We start from the raw sequence: 21,566 nt of genomic DNA on the forward strand, positions 1-21,566 counted from the left end.
GGAGTATATGTAAATCATACAAACTGAGGCAGCAGACTTTGTGAAAATTAATATTTGTGTCATTCTCAAAACTTTTGGCCACGATTGTACAAAACATACACATACAAAAGACAACATACAGACGAACACAAACATCAACAGCGTCACACCTGCCCAGACCCACCTACTCTCACCCCTATCTCCAGTGCCTGCACTACTCTCCACCACGTCCTCAATTGCGTTTATCTCTATCGCCCATGGTCTTTCAATATTTAGATATTGAAGCATATGATTTTTCCATTGTCTTAACGAGGATTGGTTGATTTCAAGTTTTAAGTATACTTAAATTTCAAAGTAATTGACAGGAAGAGTATCGTCCAAACCATCGGGTATCTCACTGCACCCTCATATGACATGTCTTGAAATATGCAAACGGATTAGAAGTACATTTTCATTGTAATACTTCTGACAGCCAAGTTTCTATCTCCGCCCGTAAGTTTTGGACTTAATAGCATTTTCAGAATGCATGGATTATTGAGTCATTGTACCAAGATTTGTTCTTCTTAAGTTTTGGTTTTCAAAGAGCTTGTCAGTTGGATTATTGCTCTGATTCCAGTGTGGCAGATCTGTTCCCAGTTCCACTGTGGAATGTCTCTTATGTGGTGCAGCAAATACTCTGCATCATTCCAAATGTGAATTGTGACCAGCTTTATTTAGCTGAAACTCTGTGGTAAAACTAGCAGAAATTGCCATCTGTTTTCTATGAATGTGATGTGGAATAGCCCCCCCTCCAGCTCCAAGGAGGTCATGAATGATGAGTTTCCAACTAAGGTGTGTTTGTGTGCGTGCGTCCATGTCAAAATCAAATCAAACTTTATTTGCCACATGCGCCGAATACAACAAGTGTAGACTTTATGTGCTTCTGCATATATGTGCGCTGCTCTGTGTGTTTGTATGTGCGCGTGTGTGAGATAGGGAGGGAGAGAGAGAGAGAGAGACCTAGTGTGTCATCACCTGTCGTCACTATGAATCAGAGCTGGGGCGGTAGCTAGCCCCCTTCCTCAGTCTCCTCATCAGCCAGTCAGCTCTCTCGCTCAGTAGCAGTGCACACAGCCAATCTACAGCATCCCTACCAGCCTGCTTCTTACATTCACACACTCTCCATTCAGCTCCCTCATCAACACACCAAGATAGCAGAGCGACCAGCAGCTTACTCACTAAGCCAGAGCTAAGAGGAACAGAGAGCAAGAGACAAATAAGGGATAAACATACATAAGAGAATATGAGGATGCCTGTGCCCACGCAGCGCCCCCTGTACCTCCTCCTGCTTCTGCTGAGTGCCGGGGTTGAGGGTCTCTCCTCCCCCCTTGATCTGGAGCCACCTGTTCCAGAGGCTGCTGCCCCGGTTGAGGCTGACCCCACCCAGGCCACTCCCCTGCCTGACCCCTGCGAGGGACTGCCCTGTCTCAACGGAGGCGCCTGCTCGGCCCAGCCCTCCGACCCAGAGACAGAGGACACTCTGCCCAACACCTGGGCTTACAGCTGCACCTGCACCTCCGGCTCCACCGGACGCAACTGTGAGGTGAGCCCGACCCACCTACCTGTGTCTGTCTGTCTGTCTGTCTGTCTGTCTGATATTATCCTGCTTGATTCTATTACATTTAGAATGTGTTGATACCGGTATAACATAATGTGCACCTCTCTTTCTCTCTTCTCCCTTGGAGATGGTTTTTAATGGGAGCATGTGATGTGAGCTAGACATGAAGAGGAGTGCTGTGTTGCTGTGGCAACAGGAGTAGAGAGGAGTAGCGAAGTAGGAGACGGGAGTGCGTATGATAGGAAAAAGAGATGGATCAGTACAGCAGTACTGTGATTCACAGATGTTTATGGCGGTTCACACCAACCAAGCCTCACAGGCTGAGCAGAAGCATCATGTCGTACTACCAGCTAATATTGAGTTGTTCATAGCTGGAGGCAAGTGGTTCATCAGCCTGAGAACTGACGGTGTCAATGAAACACATTGAAATACAATCTTCAGTGTATTTGTATATGTGTGTGTGTGTATTTTTATTTGGGGGGGGGGGGGGGGCTTTACTAACCTTGTGAGGACAAGTGGGGGGACATTTCACTGTTACACACAGGGAGAAAGGCTATTTTAGATTTAGGGGTTAAGTTTAGGGTTAGGGTTAAGGTTATTTTAAGGGTTAGGAAAATAGGATTTTGAATGGGAATCAATCGTTTGGTCCCCACAAGGATAGTAAAACAAACATGTGTGTCTTAGGGTTGTGTGTGGCTACTGTGAATAAGCACTGTTGTGAGCGGAGTAGAACTTACCTACAACTATTGGCATTAATCGGGCCATTGATTCTATTATAGAGAACTGATATTTTTTATTTATCCATTATTTTACCAGGTAAGTTGACTGAGAACACGTTCTCATTTGCAGCAATGAACTGGGGTATAGGTACAGGGGAGTGGAGGGGGATGAATGAGCCAATTGTAAACTGGGGATTATTAGGTGACCGTGATGGTTTGAGGGCCAGATTGGGAATTTAGCCAGGACACCGGGGTTAACACTCCTACTCATACAATAAGTGCCATGGGATTTTTAATGACCTCAGAGAGTCAGGACACCTGTTTAACATCCCATCCGAAAGACAGCACCCTACACAGGGCATTGGGATATATATATTTTTAGACCAGATGAAAGAGTGCCTCCTACTGGCCCTCCAACACCACTTCCAGCAGCATCTGGTCTCATATCCAGGAACTGACCAGGACCAACCCTGCTTAGCTTCAGAAGCAAGCCAGCAGTGGTATGCAGGGTGGTATGCTGCTGTTATCAATGAATGTGCTCTCCTACGATTGATATGGCTGTTATTCATTAATCATGACCTATTTCTATGAACCCATGGCGTTTTGACCCTCATTGAATTTTGTGACAATTTCTAATGATTCCTTACATCAGCAAGAAAATAACTTTTACCAGTGATAGAGGTGATGCGCTTGAATAACTGACGCGTGTGATGAAACATGTCTAACTGTATGACCTGAATGGGTGGGATTGTTTCCTAAGGAAAAGGCCAATGTCCTTGCTTCACATACCACTGGTCATAATGACCTCAATAGCAGAATGTGTTTCGCATTTCAATCTTACCTAACCCAGTTCTTTGTAGGATACCTCAAGGGGATTCAGAGTTGACTCAACTATTCACTGCATGTAGCAAATACTGCTTGTTGTTATGAGGTAGATAGCAATAGGATTCAGTCTGTAAGGCCCTTGTCTGATTTATTCAGGTGTAAGAGAGTGCATCCACAAACAGAAGCCAGCGTCATTGTATCTCATAACCAAACTTCCAAGATGACTCTTTGCTGAGAACGTTGACAGCTACAAACCCGCAGGTGGCAGGTAGGCCTCCCACAATCACAGCCTGGTCACAGGCCAATCTACCTGAAGAAAAGGGGCAGTGTGTGAAGGTGAGTGTGCTGTCTGACTGGCTGTGTAAATTGAACCAATGGGGATGGAACCCAGGTTTCCCCTTTTCCAACCCAATGTCTTAACTGTTACGCTGAGAGGACGTCTTCAAGGTCCGTGGATGACAGTTGGGGTCTCAGGCCTGATTCCAAATGACTTCTACTACATTCAGGATAGACTTTGCACCACCACCAGCAGTGACAGAACAGCAGCGGCCTTCTTAATTGGACATTCAGCCAGGGACCTTATCACGGTCTCCTTGGCTGGCCTTGTTTCCTTCTCCTGGAATAGAAATGGTGAGGGCAGCAGCGGTAGTTTGGTACTGTCGCAACCACTCCGCTCCTCAGCACCACAGGTCCGCCACTGCCAGCCTATGAGAGAAACACTTTGGGGAGTAACTGATTCTTCTCTCCCCATCCCACTCAACCCCTCTTTCGCCATGGCAACTGGAGCAGCAGTCAATAGGGATTTGGTAAATGACCTGTTTTGTCGGACGGACAGCGGGACACACTGGCACACTGGCATTGTTCGATAGGGTTAGAGTCAGTTAACCATCATGTTTCATCCTGAGCTGGTTCAGATGGGAGCTGAGAGAAACCAGGAATATAATGAATCAGTGACATGCCTGGTTATCTAATCTAATGTGGGGAGGCAGGTTAGCCTAGTGGTTAGAGTGTTGGACTAGTAACCAAAAGGTTGCAAGATCAAGTCCCGAGCTAACAGGTAAAAATATGTTGTTCTGTCCCTGAACAAGGCAGTTAACCCACTGTTCCTAGGCCGTCATTGAAAATAAGAATTTGTTCTTAACTGACTTGCCTAGTTAAATAAAAGTTTTAAAAAGATATATACTTAGGCAGCCTTTTTCCAAACACCCACATAGTTATTTTCTGTTTAGTGTCTGTTACCTGGCAGAGCTGTTCACTTTCGGTTTGTTACTTTGTACGAGTGTTTTTTGATATCATGAACACTTTTCACACTGCGCTTTGGTCCACTCCTTCCGAAGACAGACGTTACATGCCAAGTTAAATGAAAAATATAATCGAATTAAACAAGTACCATTTTCACAAATCAAGCACAGAGGAGCTGTGCTGGGCTGGACAGGATATGCTGGAACCGTGCTGTAAAGGACAATGTGAAAAGAAGATATCCAAGCCATTATAGTACTGTTCAGGACTGCCATATAGTGTGAATCAAGCTTAGTTGTTTGTTTAGCTGAACATCTACCCATTCTAGTCTGATAGATGTGCTCTGCAATAAGTATGTGTGTCAGTGCCAGGGAGTCTGTAGAGTGTATCACCCTTTAAAGACAAGCCCACAAGCCCTTATTGGATTGTTCAGCCTTTCAGCATTATGAGACGGTGAATAGTGGATTGTTGAGCTGGGTTCACTTAATCTCATTTCTCTAGCATTTTGTGTTTACCATTACAAAGTATACCTCTCTATGAGGTCACTCACTTCCAATGATTCCTAGCGAGGATTTCGTTTGAGCTCTGCACTTTTCTGGAGATTGTGTGGAGGTTTATCATAATGGGTTTTCATTGTGGTGGAATGGAATGGAAACAGTTTGAACTGTTTCAAGTGGCAGGTGGCTCTATGTATTCAGAACCACTAGTTAAGGGAGCTGCGGATCACAGCTTTAAAGGAAAAATATTTTTCTGAATCTCGAGGTTGAGAGCAGTTTGTACACCCCTACACTCTTAGAAAAAAATTGTTCCAAAAGGGATCTTCGGCTGTCCCAATAGGGGAAACCTTTTTTGGTTCCTTTCCTCTGTAGAAAGGGTTTTGCATGAAAACAAAAAAGGGTTCTACCTGGAACCAAAAGGGTTATACATGGAACCCAAAAGGGTTCTTCAAAGGGTTTTCCTATGGGGACAGCCGAAGAACCCTTTTAGGTGGGGGTGGGGGGGGTCCCCCTCAGTACCCTCTGCTATGCACAGGCGGGGGCCCTGCAGAATACTAACATGTGGTATGCTAGGAGAAGGGACTGGCCCGTGGTGAGTGGTGGTGGTGATCTGCTTGTGTCTCTCAGAGTCTCTGGGTTGCTACAGAGCTACAGCTTTTGTTCCAGCATTTCAGTGCCATCCAGTTAAGGCTAGCTCAAGGCACAACGCCACACAGCCCTTTAGTCTCAGTCTGAGCTGCTTTCATATCCCCTGCTTGTTAGGGGAGCAGAAAGATAGAGGCCACAAGGAATATGGTAATACCCACACAGCTTTTTATCCGAACACTGCAGATTGAGTACTCATTACAGTATTTACATGATCATTACAATACCATAGAGAGACTGTGGCGCAGGGAGTTTACGGTGGTCTTTACCATCAGATCATAATGTTTGGATTAGAATTCATGTTGTTTTATTCCATTGCTGATAAGGCAGATAAGACTGCTTCCAGTCTGAGAGAGAATCAGCAGGTTGAACAGGAGATGGTCATGCTCACTCTCTCCCCCTGCTGGTCAACTGTGGTTTGTACGTGTGTGTGTGTGTGTTTCTGTGTGAGTGCATGTGTGTGTGTTTATTTGTGGTTGTCTGGTCTATGTGTGTGTCTGTGTGAGTGCATGTGTGTGTGTGTTTATTTGATGTTGTCTGGTGCGTGTATGTGTGCGTGTGTGTGCTTGTGTGTGCTTGTGTGTGCTTGTGTGTGTGTTTATTTGTGGTTGTGTGTGTGTGTGTGCTTGTGCTTGTGTGTAAAGGTTGGATGTGTGGAGAGTGCAAACAGTCTCTAAAGGTGTCAGTTCGGCTGGCACCTAGCCGAAGTCGGTTAAGCGAACCGAACAAGTGTGCTTGCAGAAAAAGCGGCAATAGTACTCTTTGTCCATTCTGAGACGCCATAGCCAGTATACACTTCCTCAAAATAGTCAGAATGAATCTAAGATAATTCAAGAAATGTGTCATTACTTTTGACGTTTTTGCCAAGGAGAACTTAGTCACACAATTTTAGATCTAACTAAGGTGTTTGGTGCAGTATTTCTCAATGAAAAAAAATGTGCATCATCTCTCATTGAATCACAACAAAGACTTTATTGAATAATCTCTACTGTTGATCAATCCCTGACGAAAGAGCGTAGACTTTGGCTGCTGACTTCAGCTATTGACTTCAGCTGGCCTGTAGAAAACAATGTGTATGCCCGAAGCCCTTACATAAGTCCAAAACAAACAAAAATGTCACAGTGTCGTCATAATATATGCACAAACTCTTCCAACCTGTTTCTGTTGGGAAGCATGCAGACACTTTAGGGGGATGAGCATGCATCTGTGGGGGGCCCCTCACCACTTGGAGTCTGCCCGTCAGGAAGTCCAGGATCTCGTTGTTGAGGGAGGGGTTCAGACCCAGGGCACTGAGCATAATGATGGTATTCCTCTTGTCTAGGATGGGGCAGAGTGCAGCGAAATTGCGATTGTGTTGTCCGTGGAACTCTTTAGGCGGTATGCAAATTGCAGTGCGTTCAGTATGTTAGGTAAGGTTGATGTATATAGTCGTAGTATCCCACCTTAACATTAGCAGCAGGGTGCATAAGTCCTACTGTCTGTAAGGCAGACTGACAGTTCTGGACTGAAACATCTCATTCTGCAGCCCTGCAGCACTGCAGACCATCTCACCCTGTCACTCACCCATTTGTCTTACAAGAAATAGAACAGCAACATGGACTATTCTAGACTACAGCACCCCTTGGGTATTCTACTCTCGTTGTCTCGTTCTTTAAGTTTTCTTCCTTGCATTTCTCCCTCTTGCCTTCTTTATCTGAGTTGTATCTCACGCTGAAGTATTGTATCCCCTCTTTTTTTCACTCAACCGGGTTTGTTTAGTTTGGCATATAGAAGCTCATATTTTAGTGAGTCATTTTCTATATACATCCTGGTAGCCTAGCGTATGGGCAGAACAGAATCAAATCAAATGTATTTATATAGCCCTTCGTACATCAGCTGATATCTCAAAGTGCTGTACAGAAACCCAGCCTAAAACCCCAAACAGCAAGCAATGCAGATGTAGAAGCACCGTGGCTAGGAAAAACTCCCTAGAAAGGCCAAAACCTAGGAAGAAACCTAGAGAGGAACCAGGCTATGAGGGGTGGCCTTTTGAACAGGTCAGGATTCCATAGGCAGAACAGTTGAAACTGGAGCAGCAGCACGGCCAGGTGGACTGGGGACAGCAAGGAGTCATCATGCCAGGTAGTCCTGAGGCATGGTCCTAGGGCTCAGGTCCTCTGAGAGAGAGAGAGAAAGAGAGAATTAGAGAGAGCATACTTAAATTCACACAGGACACCAGATAAGACAGGAGAAGTACTCCAGATATAACAAACTGACCCTAGCCCCCCGACACATAAAACTACTGCAGCATAAATACTGGAGGCTGAGACAGGAGGGGTCAGGAGACACTGTGGCCCCATCCGATGATACCCCCGGACAGGGCCAAACAGTAAGGATATAACCCCACCCACTTTGCCAAAGCACAGCCCCCACACCACTAGAGGGATATCTTCAACCACCAACTTACCATCCTGAGACAAGGCCGAGTATAGCCCACAAAGATCTCCGCCACGGTACAACCCAAGGGGGGGCGCCAACCTAGACAGGAAGATCACATCAGTGACTCAACACACTCAAGTGACGCACCCCTCCTAGGGACGGCATGAAAGAGCACCAGTAAGCTAGTGACTCAGCCCCTGTAATAGGGTTAGAGGCAGAGAATCCCAGTGGAAAGAGGGGAACCGGCCAGGCAGAGACAGCAAGGGCGGTTCGTTGCTCCAGAGCCTTTCCGTTCACCTTCACACTCCTGGGCCAGACTACACTCAATCATATGACTCACTGAAGAGATGAGTCTTCAGTAAAGACTTAAAGGTTGAGACCGAGTCTACGTCTCTCACATGGGTAGGCAGACCATTCCATCAAAATTGAGCTCTATAGGAGAAAGCCCTGCCTCCACCTGTTTGCTTAGAAATTCTAGGGACAATTAAGAGGCCTGCGTCTTGAGACCATAGCGTACGTGTAGGTATGTACGGCAGGACAAAATCAGAGAGATAGGTAGGAGCAAGCCCATGTAATGCTTTGTAGGTTAGCAGTAAAAGGAGGAGGCTACCACTGGAGTAATATGATCAAATCAGGGTCCAGAGTAACACCGAGGTCCTTCACAGTTTTATTTGAGACGACTGTACAACCATTAAGATTAATTTTCAGATTCAACAGAAGATCTCTTTGTTTCTTGGGACCTAGAACAAGCATCTCTGTTGTGTCCGAGTTTAAAAGTAGAAAGTTTGCAGCCATCCACTTCCTTATGTCTAAAACACAGGCTTCTAGCGAGGGCAATTTTGGGGCTTCAACATGTTTCATTGAAATGTACAGCTGTGTGTCATCCGCATAGCAGTGAAAGTTAACATTATGTTTTCGAATGACATCCCCAAGAGGTAAAATATATAGTGAAAACAATAGTGGTCCTAAAAAGGAACCTTGAGGAACACCAAAATTTACAGTTGATTTGTCAGAGGACAAACCATTCACAGAGACAAACTGATATCTTTCCGACAAATAAGATCTAAACCAGGCCAGAACTTGTCCGTGTAGACCAATTTGGGTTTCCAATCTCTCCAAAAGAATGTGGTGATCGATGGTATCAAAAGCAGCACTAAGGTCTAGGAGCACGAGGACAGATGCAGAGCCTCGGTCTGAAGACATTAAAAGGTAATTTACCACCTTCACAAGTGCAGTCTCAGTGCTATGATGGGGTCTAAAACCAGACTGAAGCATTTCGTATACATTGTTTGTCTTCAGGAAGGCAGTGAGTTGCTGCGCAACAGCTTTTTCGAACATTTTTGAGAGGAATGGAAGATTCAATATAGTTTTTTATATTTTCTGGGTCAAGGTTTGGCTTTTTCAAGAGAGGCTTTGTTACTGCCACTTTTAGTGAGTTTGGTACACATCCGGTGGATAGAGAGCCGTTTATTATGTTCAACATAGGAGGGCCAAGCACAGGAAGCAGCTCTTTCAGTAGTTTAGCTGGAATAGGGTCCAGTATGCAGCTTGAATAATACACATAAAAGGCCTATATCTACTAGTGGAAGGGTAGTCAAGAAGATATTTCAAGGATTTTTCACACTTGAGTACAAGTTCATAGATCGAGGAAAGCATAAACATTCAGATTTAGAAGAATTGTTATGTTATTAATGCTGGTTTCGAAGAACCTGAAAATATACAATATCATCAATGCAGTATCTGTCAGCGAATACGATGGATTAATTTTTTTAACCATCACCAATCATCAATAATCTCATATTCAGGGTGGTGTCCTCTTGATGTGATGTTTCCCATATTTCTCTGAAGAGAAGAGCACTCACTCGGCCAAATGCTAATTTCCACATCACACATCACCTTCCCTTTTGATCTTGATCTTTGATCTTGTGGCTGAGAGAGGTCTGTGCATATGGATGGGGTGATTATGGCCAAAATGGCCTTCATTGCCAACCTTAATAGGCTCTGTGGTGTTGAGCTACAATAAGCCGAATCCAACCTGGCAACCTCACAACCCATCCCAATATGACCTGGTTGCCAGACTATTATTCAATGACAAACGTTCGGAGAGTTGGCTAAAAGCTCCAGCTGATCTGGAACTCAAACACCAGCCTATCCTTTCTGATCTCATCCTCTATTGGTGCTGTTGTCAGGTCAATGTCAGTTCGGGTGAGGGATGGAGGAGGACTGAAGAGAAGATTACTCTTTTGTCTGTTGTCATAGGACACAGACATTTGTATTTTTGCTCTGTCCTAGATTGAGAAAGGCTCTTTTGCCAGTGTGTTTATGTTTCTGCTGTTTGTCTGTCCTAAGTTCTATTTATATCCTCTATGGCCCTAGGCTTTGCGTCACAAGGCTGGGGGTAAAAAACATACTGCTCTTACTCAGCAAGTATCCACCCTCCATCCACCATGGTCATTAGTATACATGCCTCCTAATAATCAGCAGTCATATTGTGGTTACCTATGTGTGTGTGTGTGCGTGTGTGCGTGTGCGTGTGCATGTGTGTGTGTGTGTGTGTATATGTATGTTTGAAGGATAAGGATGGAGATGTGGAAAGACTGATACCACCAGCGAGTGTGTGTCTTCATCATCTGTACTTTTGCCCTTCGTTCTTCCAGGGGAGGGTGTCTCTTAGCAACAGTGCAGCCAAATCCGCCTGCCGTCTCCACTGAGTTATAGTTTACACACACAGACACATAGACGGGCATCCAGACACACATACTGATCTAAGCCACAGACACAGTTTATTAGCGTAACAGCATTTAATGAGGCGGTGTGGGATGATACCCAGTATGTTCTGTGTGTTGGAGTAGTCTTGAACAGCTTGCTGGGTCCCTGAGACACTAAACGGGGGCTTAATCTAAAGGAGGCCTGTTGTTTTACCTCAGATAGCATGACTCCATCTGCAATGTCGATGGCAGACGATGACAGAGGCCCCCTGAGGAGACAGACAGACAGAAAGGCAGGCACGCAGACACACACTATATATATGCCATTTAGCAGACGCTTTAATCCAAAGTGACTTACTGTCGTGTGTGCATAAATTTTACATATGGGTGGCCCGGGGAATTGAATCCACAATCCTGACGTTGCTAATGCCATGCGTTATCAACTGAACCATACAGGACCACAAGGGCAAGCGGGTAGACAGATACCTTATAACAAGTGGAACGGCATTGTTGTTCAGTTGAAGTTATTTTTCTGATTGGTATGATCTAAAACTACACTTTGGTTCGTTTAACATATTTTCGATACATTTAGTAGAGAATCAAATAATGAATTTGACAGATGAACGTAATCTCTCTCAGAATAGTTGGAGGGGTGGCCTATTGTTTGTTCGTTTTGGCCACCAGTGACAGTGAATGTCATTCCAGGCAATTTGTTCTGCATTTTTTTTATTTTGTATGATTATATGTTCCTTGCCAGCACTGAATCTTAAATGATATCCGCGTAAGTACTGTGCTACTAAAGAACCTGGGAAGGTTTCCATTGTTGGGATAGTCACCATTTGGTTACAATTTTGTAACCAGTTAATATGAAAGTCTTATGTAAAGAAAGTGCAGTCATTACTTCATGTTATGGAACAAACTTAATATCTTGATTTACAGGAAATGTGTTTAATTGCTTGTAACCCAACTAAAGATATGTGTATAGATCACTTCCAAAGTGACACATCTACTTAGGTTGTGTGTATATACACTCTGGACAAAACATTAGGAACACCTGCTCTTTTCATGACATAGACTGACCAGGTGAATCCAGGTGAAACCTAAGATCCCTTCTTGATGTCACTTGTTAAATCCACTTCAATCAGTGTAGATGAAGGGGAGGAGACAGGTTAAAGAAGGATGTTCAAGCCTTGAGACAATTGAGACATGGATTGTTTATGTGTGCCATTCAGAGGGTGAATGGGCAAGACAAAAGGGGGGGGGGGGGGTGCAATGTTTTGTACACTCAGTTATGTCCCAAATGGAAGTCTATTCCCTTTATAGTGTGCACTTCTTTTGGCCAGAGCCCTATGGTCCTTGGTCAAAAGTAGTGCACTATATAGGGACTAGGGTGCCATTTGAGATGTATCCCGTCTCTAACTCAGCAACCTTGCATAGGCCACAAACTCCACTTCCACTCTCCTCTGTAAAGTAAATTAAGCATAGAAATGGCTTGAGGATGTTGGAAACCAAGCTTAGATAATCAGATAATAGAATCAGAGCCGCCTGCAGATCAATGTGATCTCCCACCTGGTTTTTAGCTTTTTATCAGGACTGGGAGAAGTAGTTGGCATTGAATCATACAGTATATTTGGTTTTAATTTTTTTAATTAAATGCAGGCAGACAGAGAGAGAGAGAAGTAGACAGACAGACAGACAGACAGACAGACAGACAGACAGACAGACAGACAGACAGACAGACAGACAGACAGACAGAGCCCCTAAGATAGACAAGAATACAGACAGGCAGGGCCCCTAAGACTGACAAGAATAGGAAGAGAAGTGTCTGTGTTCCCCTCCCAGTGGGTGTGTTGTTAGCCCAGGGCGCTAACCAGAGTGATTAGATAGCTTTAGCAGCTGGGTCTCTGTGCTGACTGGGGAGGGGGGCTAAAGAGCCCTGGGGAGGGTAGGGGATCTCTGTCTGAGTCCAGCGTCCCCTGCTGTATAGGAAGCCATCACTTTACACAAATTATGTATATAAAATGTATAAACATATATAAACCATATATAATACTGTATATACATTGCTCTACATACAGTGCCTTGCAAAAGTATTCATCCCCTTGGCGATTTTCATATTTTGTTGCATTACAACCTGTCATTTAAATGGATTTGGATTTGGATTTCATGTAATGGACATACACAAAATAGTCCAAGTTGGTGAAGTGAAATGAAAAAAATAACTAAAAAATAAAAACCTAAAAAGTGGTGTGTGCATATGTATTCCCCCCTTTGCTATGAAGCCCCTAAATGAGATCTGGTGCAACCAATTACCTTCAGAAGTCACATTATTAGTTAAATAAAGTCCACTTGTGTGCAATCTAGTGTCACATGATCTGTCACATGATCACAGTATATATACACCTGTTCTGAAATGCCCCAGAGTCTGCAACACCACTAAGCAAGGGGCACCACCAAGCAAGCGGCACCATGAAGACCAAGGAGCTCTCCAAACAGGTCAGGGACAAAGTTGTGGAGAAGTACAGATCAGGGTTGGGTTATAAAAAAATATCCGAAACTTTGAAAATCCCACGGAGCACCATTAAATCCATTATTAAAAATGGAAAGAATATGGCATCACAACAAACCTGCCAAGAGAGGGCCGCCCACCAAAACTCACGGACCAGGCAAGGAGGGCATTAATCAGAGAGGCAACAAAGAGACCCAAGATAACCCTGAAAGAGCTGCAAATCTCCACAGCGGAGATTGGAGTATCTTTCCATAGGACCACATTAAGCCACTCCACAGAGCTGGGCTTTACGGAAGAGTGGCCAGAAAAAAGCCATTGCTTAAAGAAAAAAACAAGCAAACACGTTTGGTGTTGGTCAAAAGGCATGTGGGAGACTTCCCAAACATATGGAAAAAGGTACTCTGGTCAGATGAGACTAAAATTGAGGTTTTTGGCCATCAAGGAAAACGCTATGTCTGGCGCAAACCCAACATCTCTCATCACCCCGAGAACACCATCCCCACAGTGAAGCATGGTGGTGGCAGCATCATGCTGTGGGGATGTTTTTCATCGGCAGGGACTGTGAAACTGGTCAGAATTGAAGGAATGATGGATGGAGCTGAAGAGATTTGAGACTGGGACGGAGGTTCACCTTCCAGCAGGACAATGATCTTAAGCATACTGCTAAAGCAACACTTGAGTGGTTTAAGGGGAAACATTTAAATGTCTTGGAATGGCCTAGTCAAAGCCCAGACCTCAATCCAATTGAGAATCTGTGGTATGACTTAAAGATTGCTGTACACCAGTGGAACCCATCCAACTTGAAGGAGCTGGAGCAGTTTTGCCTTGATGAATGGGCAAATATCCCATTGGCTAGATGTGCCAAGCTTATAGAGACATACCCCAAGAGACTTGCAGCTGTAATTGCTGTGAAAGGTGGATCTACAAAGTATTGACTTTTGGGGGGGGGGGGGGGGGGATGAATAGTTATGCACACTCAAGTTTACTGTGTTTCTTTTTTTTATTTTTCTTAATAAGTTTTCTTATTTCTTGTTTGTTTCACAGTAAAAAATATTTTGCATCTTCAAAGTGGAAGGCATGTTGTGTAAATTAAATGATACAACCCCCCCCCCCCCACCCCCCAAAAATATATATTTTAATTCCAGGTTGTAAGGCAACAAAATTTGAAAAATACCAAGGGGGTGATTACTTTCGCAAGCCACTGTACAGTACAGGGCTATCACAACATTCCTCACCAGGTGACATGAACAAGTAAAAACTCCAAGCCTTAAGTTTGAGATGTGTGGAGCATTCTTCCTTCCTTCCTGCATATCTCCACAGGATGGACAAAGCAATCATGATACTTTCCTATTATGAAGGAACTCATCAAACTCACCTAATGAATCTTACATCTTACATCACCAGTCACTTCCAGCCAGAAGGGGTATTTACATAGTCATCATCATTTCTAGAACCTACTATTTCCTTTTATTGTTGCCTGGCAACATGGTCATGACTTATAGTTGATGATTATTGTTAACAAAAACAGCTACAAAGCTATTGGATGTCATTTGAAGCTTTCAATGTCTAAAACCATCAAATACAGTGGTATATGAGACACCTTTTCTCCCTTAGGAGTCTGAAAAGATTTGGCAGGGGTACCCAGATCCTCAAAAAGATCCTCAAAAGGTTCTACAGCTGCACCATAGAGAGCATCCTGACCGGTTGCATCACCTCCTGATATGGAAACTGCCCTGCATCTGACCGTAAGGCACTACAGAGGGTAGTGCGTACGGCCCATCACTGGGGCCAAGCTTCCTGACATCCAGGACATACAGTTGAAGTCAGAAGTTTACATATACCTTAGCCAAATACATTTAAACTCAGTTTTTCACAATTCCTGACATTTAATCCTAGTAAAAATTCCCTGTCTTAGGTCAGTTAAGATCACAATTTTATTTTAAGAATGTGAAATGTCAGAATAATAGTAGAGAGAATGATTTATTTCAGCTTTTATTTCTTTCATCACATTCCCAGTGGGTCAGAAGTTTACGTACACTGTCATGACTCCAACCTAAGTGTATGTAAACTTCCGACTTCCACTGTATATACTAGGCGTTGTCAGAGGAAAGCCCAAAATATTTTCAAAACTCATAGACCGATGTCTCTGCTACCGCACGGCAAGTGGTACCGGAGCGCCAAGTCTAGGACCAAAAGTTTCCTTAACAGCTTCTACCCCCCCCCCCCCCCCCCCCCCCCCCCCTTTGTTTTTACACTGCTGCTCGCTGTTTATTATCTAGGCATAGTCACTTTACAAATTACCTTGACTATCCTGTACCCCCGCACATTGAGCTCCCTCAATATCTAACCGCTGCGTTCTTCTTACTGTAAGGGCTGCAAAGAAAAGAGAAACAATCATAATTTGCAGCACAAATTTGGTTTGACACAGGGAACAGAATGTTCGGGTTCTATGTTTCCATGACATCAAGCTGAGGCTTAACAGGGCTCTTTAGGGGTCTTTTTACTGACTGTCAGGCAGCAGGGAGGTGTAGGTATATAGGTCAGAGTGAACAGGCATCTCATATATCAATCACTATGGTGCATGAAATAGATCTTCACTCAGGCCAGCTGTGTTTGGCTCTCCTCCATGTGGCAGGGGAGCTCTGGGAGGGAGTGACTGGGCATGACTGTGTGTTGACTGTGTGTGGATGCTACATACTGATTAACTGTAATGAACAGGATACTGTTCCCATTCTCCCTCTCCCCCTCTCTCTCTATCTCTCTCTCTCTCTCTCTCTCTCTCTTTCTCACACACACACACAGTCGTGTACAGCTAACCTTGTGGCGACACACAATTCAGTCCCATTCAAAATCCTATTTTCCCTAACTCATACGCTTACCCTAACCTTAACCCAAAAACCTAACCTTTACCCTAACTCTAAACCTAACCCTAGCTCCTAACACTAACTCTAAAACTAACCCAGCTCCTAACCGTAATTCTAACACTAAAACAGCCAGGTAGATACCCGTGACGTCACGGTGCTATGCAATCCCCTGAGAAACACACCAGCCTCCTCCGCCTGGTATAAATAGAGCACTGCTGACAGCCCACCCCTAAACTCCTCCTCTCATATTTCTCTTCGTCTGCTCTCTCCCTCACTCCTCGCTTTCCCTTTGTCTCTCTCTTACACTGTTACCTCTCTCTCTCTCTCTCTCTCTCTCTCTCTCTCTCTCTCTCTCTCTCTCTCTCTCTCTCTCTCAATTCAATTCAAGGGCTTTATTGGCATGGGAAATATATGTTAACATTGCCAATGCAAGTGAAATAGATAATAGTGAAATAAATAATACAAATGAACAGTAAACACTCTCTCTATACTCTCTCTCGTTCTCTCTCTGTACTCTTACTTGCTGTCTACCTCTTTCATCCTGTCCAATCTCTCTTTCTCCTCTTTCATCATCTACCATCTCTCTTTCTCCTCTTTCATCCTCTTCCATCTCTCCTTCTCTCTTTCATCCTCTCCCGTCTCTCCTTCTCTCTTTCATCCTCTACCATCTATCTTTCTCCTCTTTCATCCTCTCCCGTCTCTCCCGTCTCTCTTTCATCCTCTCCCATCTCTCTTTCTCCTCTTTCATCCTCTCCCATCTCTCTTTCTCCTCTCCCGTCTCTCTTTCTCCTCTCCCGTCTCTCTTTCATCCTCTCCCATCTCTCTTTCTCCTCTCCCGTCTCTCTTTCTCCTCTTTCTCCTCTCCCGTCTCTCTTTCATCCTCTCCCATCTCTCTTTCTCCTCTTTCATCCTCTCCCATCTCTCTTTCTCCTCTCCCGTCTCTCTTTCTCCTCTTTCTCCTCTTTCATCCTCTCCCGTCTCTCTTTCTCCTCTTTCATCCTCTCCCATCTCTCTTTCTCCTCTTTCTCCTCCCCCTTCTCTCTTTCTCCTCTTTCTCCTTTCCCTTCTCTCTTTCTCCTATTTCTTCTCTTCCGTCTCTCTTTCTCCTCTTTCTCCTTTCCCTTCTCTCTTTCTCCTCTTTCTTCTCTTCCGTCTCTCTTTCTCCTCTTTCATCCTCTCCCGTCTCTCTTTCATCCTCTCCCTTCTCTCTTTCTCCTCTTTCACCTTTCCCTTCTCTCTTTCTCCTCTCCCGTCTCTCTTTCTCCTCTTTCATATTTAGGCAGCCATATTCTGTGGGTACTTTGTGGGTGATTGTTTCCGTGTCTGTTTCACCACACGTACTGTTTTGGTTTTTCACGTTTCGTTTATTGTTTTGTACTGTTTCGGTTTATTCATTAAAATCTACTATGGACACTTACCGCGCTGCATTTTGGTCCGATCCCTGCTACACCTCCTCTTCAGACGAAGAGGAGGAAATCAGCCGTGACACTTTCTCTCTTTCATCCTCTCCTGTCTCTCTTTCTCTCTTTCTTTCTTGCACTACCTTGCTCCCTTTCGCTCTCCTTCCCCATAGTTATACCTCTTGATCCTCTCTGTTGTCTGGTAATCTACATGTGGGTTGATTTGGAGGGATTGTGGCCTAATTTGTGGTGATCTATTGGAGGAGTAAGGGATCCTTACATAAGAATGTTTTACAGCATATGTGTGTTATTTATAATGGGGGTTGATTTATCATGCTCATGTCTTTCGGGTTGTGATGATGAAACTCTAGAGAGCGACAAATGAGGAAAGAGGGGAAGAGATAAAGTGAGGGGGGAAAAGAGGAGGGAAGAAGGGAGACAGGACACAAGGGCTGGTATTGATACAACAAGACAGGTGTGAGTTTCCCCCTGTGTTTGAAGGTGTTTGTGTGATTTCCATGGATCAGATTTTTAAGCGTGTCCTTTGATGCCACAGACCAGGGGGCTCTGGAGGAAGTGAGTGTGTGAGGGTGGGCCAACGCTTTCATGTGCAGAAATTACATTGATGGAACCTACAATCTATCTGGAATATTAAAGCTGATCTACCTCCCCTGAAGTTTTTCCTAATCGAGTCATGTGGCCGGGACAAACTCCTGGCCCTATGAATATTCAATATCCCCCCACTCTGATTGGGTCTGATGCAGCAGCCTTACAGTGTGGTAATTGGTCTTTGTCATCTCTCTGGGTGGGTTCTCTTTAGGATTTGAGATTCTATTTTGAAATGTTATTTTCTACTTGATCTCAGCTAAGTTCTCATAGTATATGACAGGTGTCAGTCTCTGTCAATCACCCGGACAAAGACAGACTCTGATGGAGTCTGAAATGATCATGCTTTGATCGCAGACGTCGAAAAGTCGTCTGCGATCGGAAGTCGACAGGAATCTTTGCCAAAAAGACTTGTTTCTCTTCTAGTTTGTTTGTTTTACCTTTATTTAACTAGGCAAGTCAGTTAAGAACAAATTCTTATTTTCAATGACGGCCTAGGAACAGTGGGTTAACTGCCTGTTCAGGGGCAGAACGACAGATTTGTACCTTGTCAGCTTGGGGGTTTGAACTTGCAACCTTCCGGTTACTCGTCCAACGCTCTAACCACTAGGCTACCCTGCTGCCCCGTAGTATTAACTCTGTCTATGTAAAGTGGAGCGGTTGTACATTACAATGATGATTGCTTTCACTAGAGAATGTATGTCTGAGATTCAGATGGGACATGATGTTGGCTGTGTCATGAAAGACATGAAAAGGGACTTGTGTGCCTGCTTGCGTGCATGTGTGCCTGCATGCATCATTAGTGGTATACTGACCTGTCGTATTTTACATCTATGCATCCTTTTGCTCCTTAAGGCTACGCTAATTATTTTGTTTACGTCCCCTTCAGGTATTTTGGGGTGTTGCATGCTATCAGATAATAGCTTCTCATGCTTTCGCCGAAAATCATTTTAAAAATCTGACTTGTTGGCTAGATTCACAACGAGTGTAGCTTTAATTCAATACCCTGCATGTGTGTTTTAATGAACGTTTGAGTTTTAATGAGTACATTTAGCATTTAGCGTAGCGCATTTGCATTTCCAGGTGTCTAGATGAGACGTCTGCGTCTCAAGTAGGAGCAAGAGGTTAAGAGTTACTGTCCATCGGAGACAAGACCCAGGTCTGTTGGTAGTGAGTGGTTTAACACTCCCTCCTCTATCTTCCACTTGACGTCTCTAATAACTCACATCTCCGGTCCTGTCTGGTCTGGTTTCGGGAACACTGAATCTAATAGAAGAAGCTGCTTGACCTCCAACTGGAATGTTCTGGAACGTTCTCCCAATGTTCCCTTCCAAAGTTCTCTATCACATTTGAGAATGTGTGACTAATGCGGTTCAAATCCAGGTCTCCTGCATGCCCACAAGAATGCTTTAGCCTGCTAAACCAAAGCCTAGGCCAAAAAAGACAAGCTGCAGAGGATATTATGTTGAACTGCATGATGGAAAACACTGAGGCTAACATACTGTACCCTATGAGGAAAGACATGTTGTTCTTCTGTTGTCCTACATATAGCTGTTGTGCACAGTGTACTGTAGCCTGTAGCCTGTACTGTAGCCTATACTGTACCCTGTACTGTAGCCTGTAGCCTGTAGTCTGTACTGTAGCCTGTAGCCTGTACAGTAGCCTGTATCCTGTACTGTAGCCTGTAGCCTGTACAGTAGTCTGTAGCCTGTAGCCTGCAGCCTGTACTGTAGCCTATGCTGTAGCCTGTACTGTAGCTTGTACTGTAGTCTGTACTCTAGCCTATACCGTAGCCTATACTGTAGCCTGTTCGGCTTTTTTTACCTGCGTCATGAGATGACACCATCCAGAAAGCATCTTTGTCCCCAGTGTGCTAGGTTTGCTTATGCTCCATCCCTTACAGTTTATTATTTATTTTTTCCCCTCTATATTTAATGGAATCCTGTTCATTCTCGGAGTCACTATCCCAATTCAAATCAAATCAAATTGTATTTGTCACATGCGCCTAATACAACAGGTGTTACAGTGAAATGCTTACTTACAAGCCCTTAACCAACAATGCAGTTTTAAGAAAATACCCCAAAAAAAGTAATAGATAAAAGTAACAAATAATTAAAGAGCAGCAATAAAATAACAATAGGAGGCTATATACAGGGGGTACCGGTACAGAGTCAATGTGCGGTGGCACCGGTGTTGAGGTAATTGAGGTAATATGTACATGTTAGAGGACTCTGGTGAATAGTACTGTAGATTGGTTCTATACAGTGGGATTTTTGTGATGAACGGCTGTGAGGGGGGTGCCCAACTGGAGACTCTCTCTAGCTTGGACTGTTACTCATTTATCCATGCCACACCATCACTCTTAGTTATATATTTAAGCAATAAGGTACAAGGGGGTGTGGTGTATGGGCAATATACCACGGCTAAGACGAGGAGTGCCTGGATACAGCCCTTAGCCGTGGAATATTGCCCATACACCACACCCACTTGTGCCTTATTGCTTAAATATATAACTCAGAGTGATGGTGTGGCATGGATAAATGAGTCCATATACCACAAACCCCTGAAGTGCCTTATTGCTTAAATATATAAGTCCTAATGATGGAGTGACATTTTTTGTAACCTTTATTTAACTGGGCAAGTCAGTTAAAAACAAATTCTTATTTTAAATGACGGCCTAGGAACAGTGGGTGAACTGCCTTGTTCAGGGGCAGAACGACAGTTTTTTACAGATTTTAATGCACAAGGACCTCTGCTCCGACAATTAATCCACACATAAAACGGCCAACCGAATCGTTTCTAGTCATCTCTCCGCCTTCCAGGCTTTGGTGATCGCATAGAAGAAGAATGACTTCTATTTTAGCCCTTGGAAACTAGGCGCTCGTTGGCGTGCGAATGCAGTGTGGGTACAATAATTGAATAACATAGATTCCTACATTTATTTTGCGAGCATGTTTAACTCTCATTACATGCTGACCAGACCGGACACGTCGCGTGCGCAAGCATCGCAAAATACATTTAGAAATCCATGTTATTCATGTCCATGTCTACGACGCCAAGGACTTAAATAGAACTCCTTTCTATTTCTGACACAGATCCCTCTGAATGTCCTACCTCTCCCATTTCCTCATTGGTTTATAGAAGCAGGTGCCAAACGTGCCATCTCCTCATTGGTTATACCCACGTGGGTGATTGAAAGACGAACTTTGTTGTCGGTTGTCGTGGTAATACAATGAAAGTTTAGATGCTAATCACTATATAAGTTCAAAGATGAAAAAGCCTGGAAGGAGGAGAGATGACTTGAAACGATTCAGCTGGCCGTTTTATGTGTAGATTAATTGTCAGAATAGAGGTCCTTGTGCATTTCAGGTAAAATAACAACTCAATGTTTATATCCCAGGACAAATTAGCTAGCAACAGCAAGCTAGCTAAATAGGACAAATTAGCTAGCAAGTGCAAGCTTTTCGACCTGTCCCCAAATTAATGTAATTGGTTCAGAGTTTGTTTTGATATTTTAACCTGCGTGTATGCACGATAGCGTACGATGGCGCACACGCGCA

At 44.0% G+C, this 21,566-nt stretch overlaps 1 protein-coding gene across 1 annotated transcript in view; it reads left to right on the plus strand.

Moving 5' to 3' along the window:
- The first annotated feature begins 1,091 nt into the window (after window positions 1–1,091).
- Window positions 1,092–21,566, plus strand: part of LOC139385599 (delta and Notch-like epidermal growth factor-related receptor) — a 66,851-nt gene continuing 46,376 nt past the window's right edge. Inside the window, exon 1 of the mRNA XM_071130803.1 lies at window positions 1,092–1,561. Coding sequence (XP_070986904.1) covers window positions 1,262–1,561 — 300 coding nt within the window. The 5' untranslated portion in view covers window positions 1,092–1,261. The remainder of the gene's footprint in view (window positions 1,562–21,566) is intronic.

The sequence above is a fragment of the Oncorhynchus clarkii genome, chromosome 27 (genome assembly GCF_045791955.1).
Source record: "Oncorhynchus clarkii lewisi isolate Uvic-CL-2024 chromosome 27, UVic_Ocla_1.0, whole genome shotgun sequence".
Classification (NCBI taxonomy): Eukaryota; Metazoa; Chordata; class Actinopteri; order Salmoniformes; family Salmonidae; genus Oncorhynchus; species Oncorhynchus clarkii.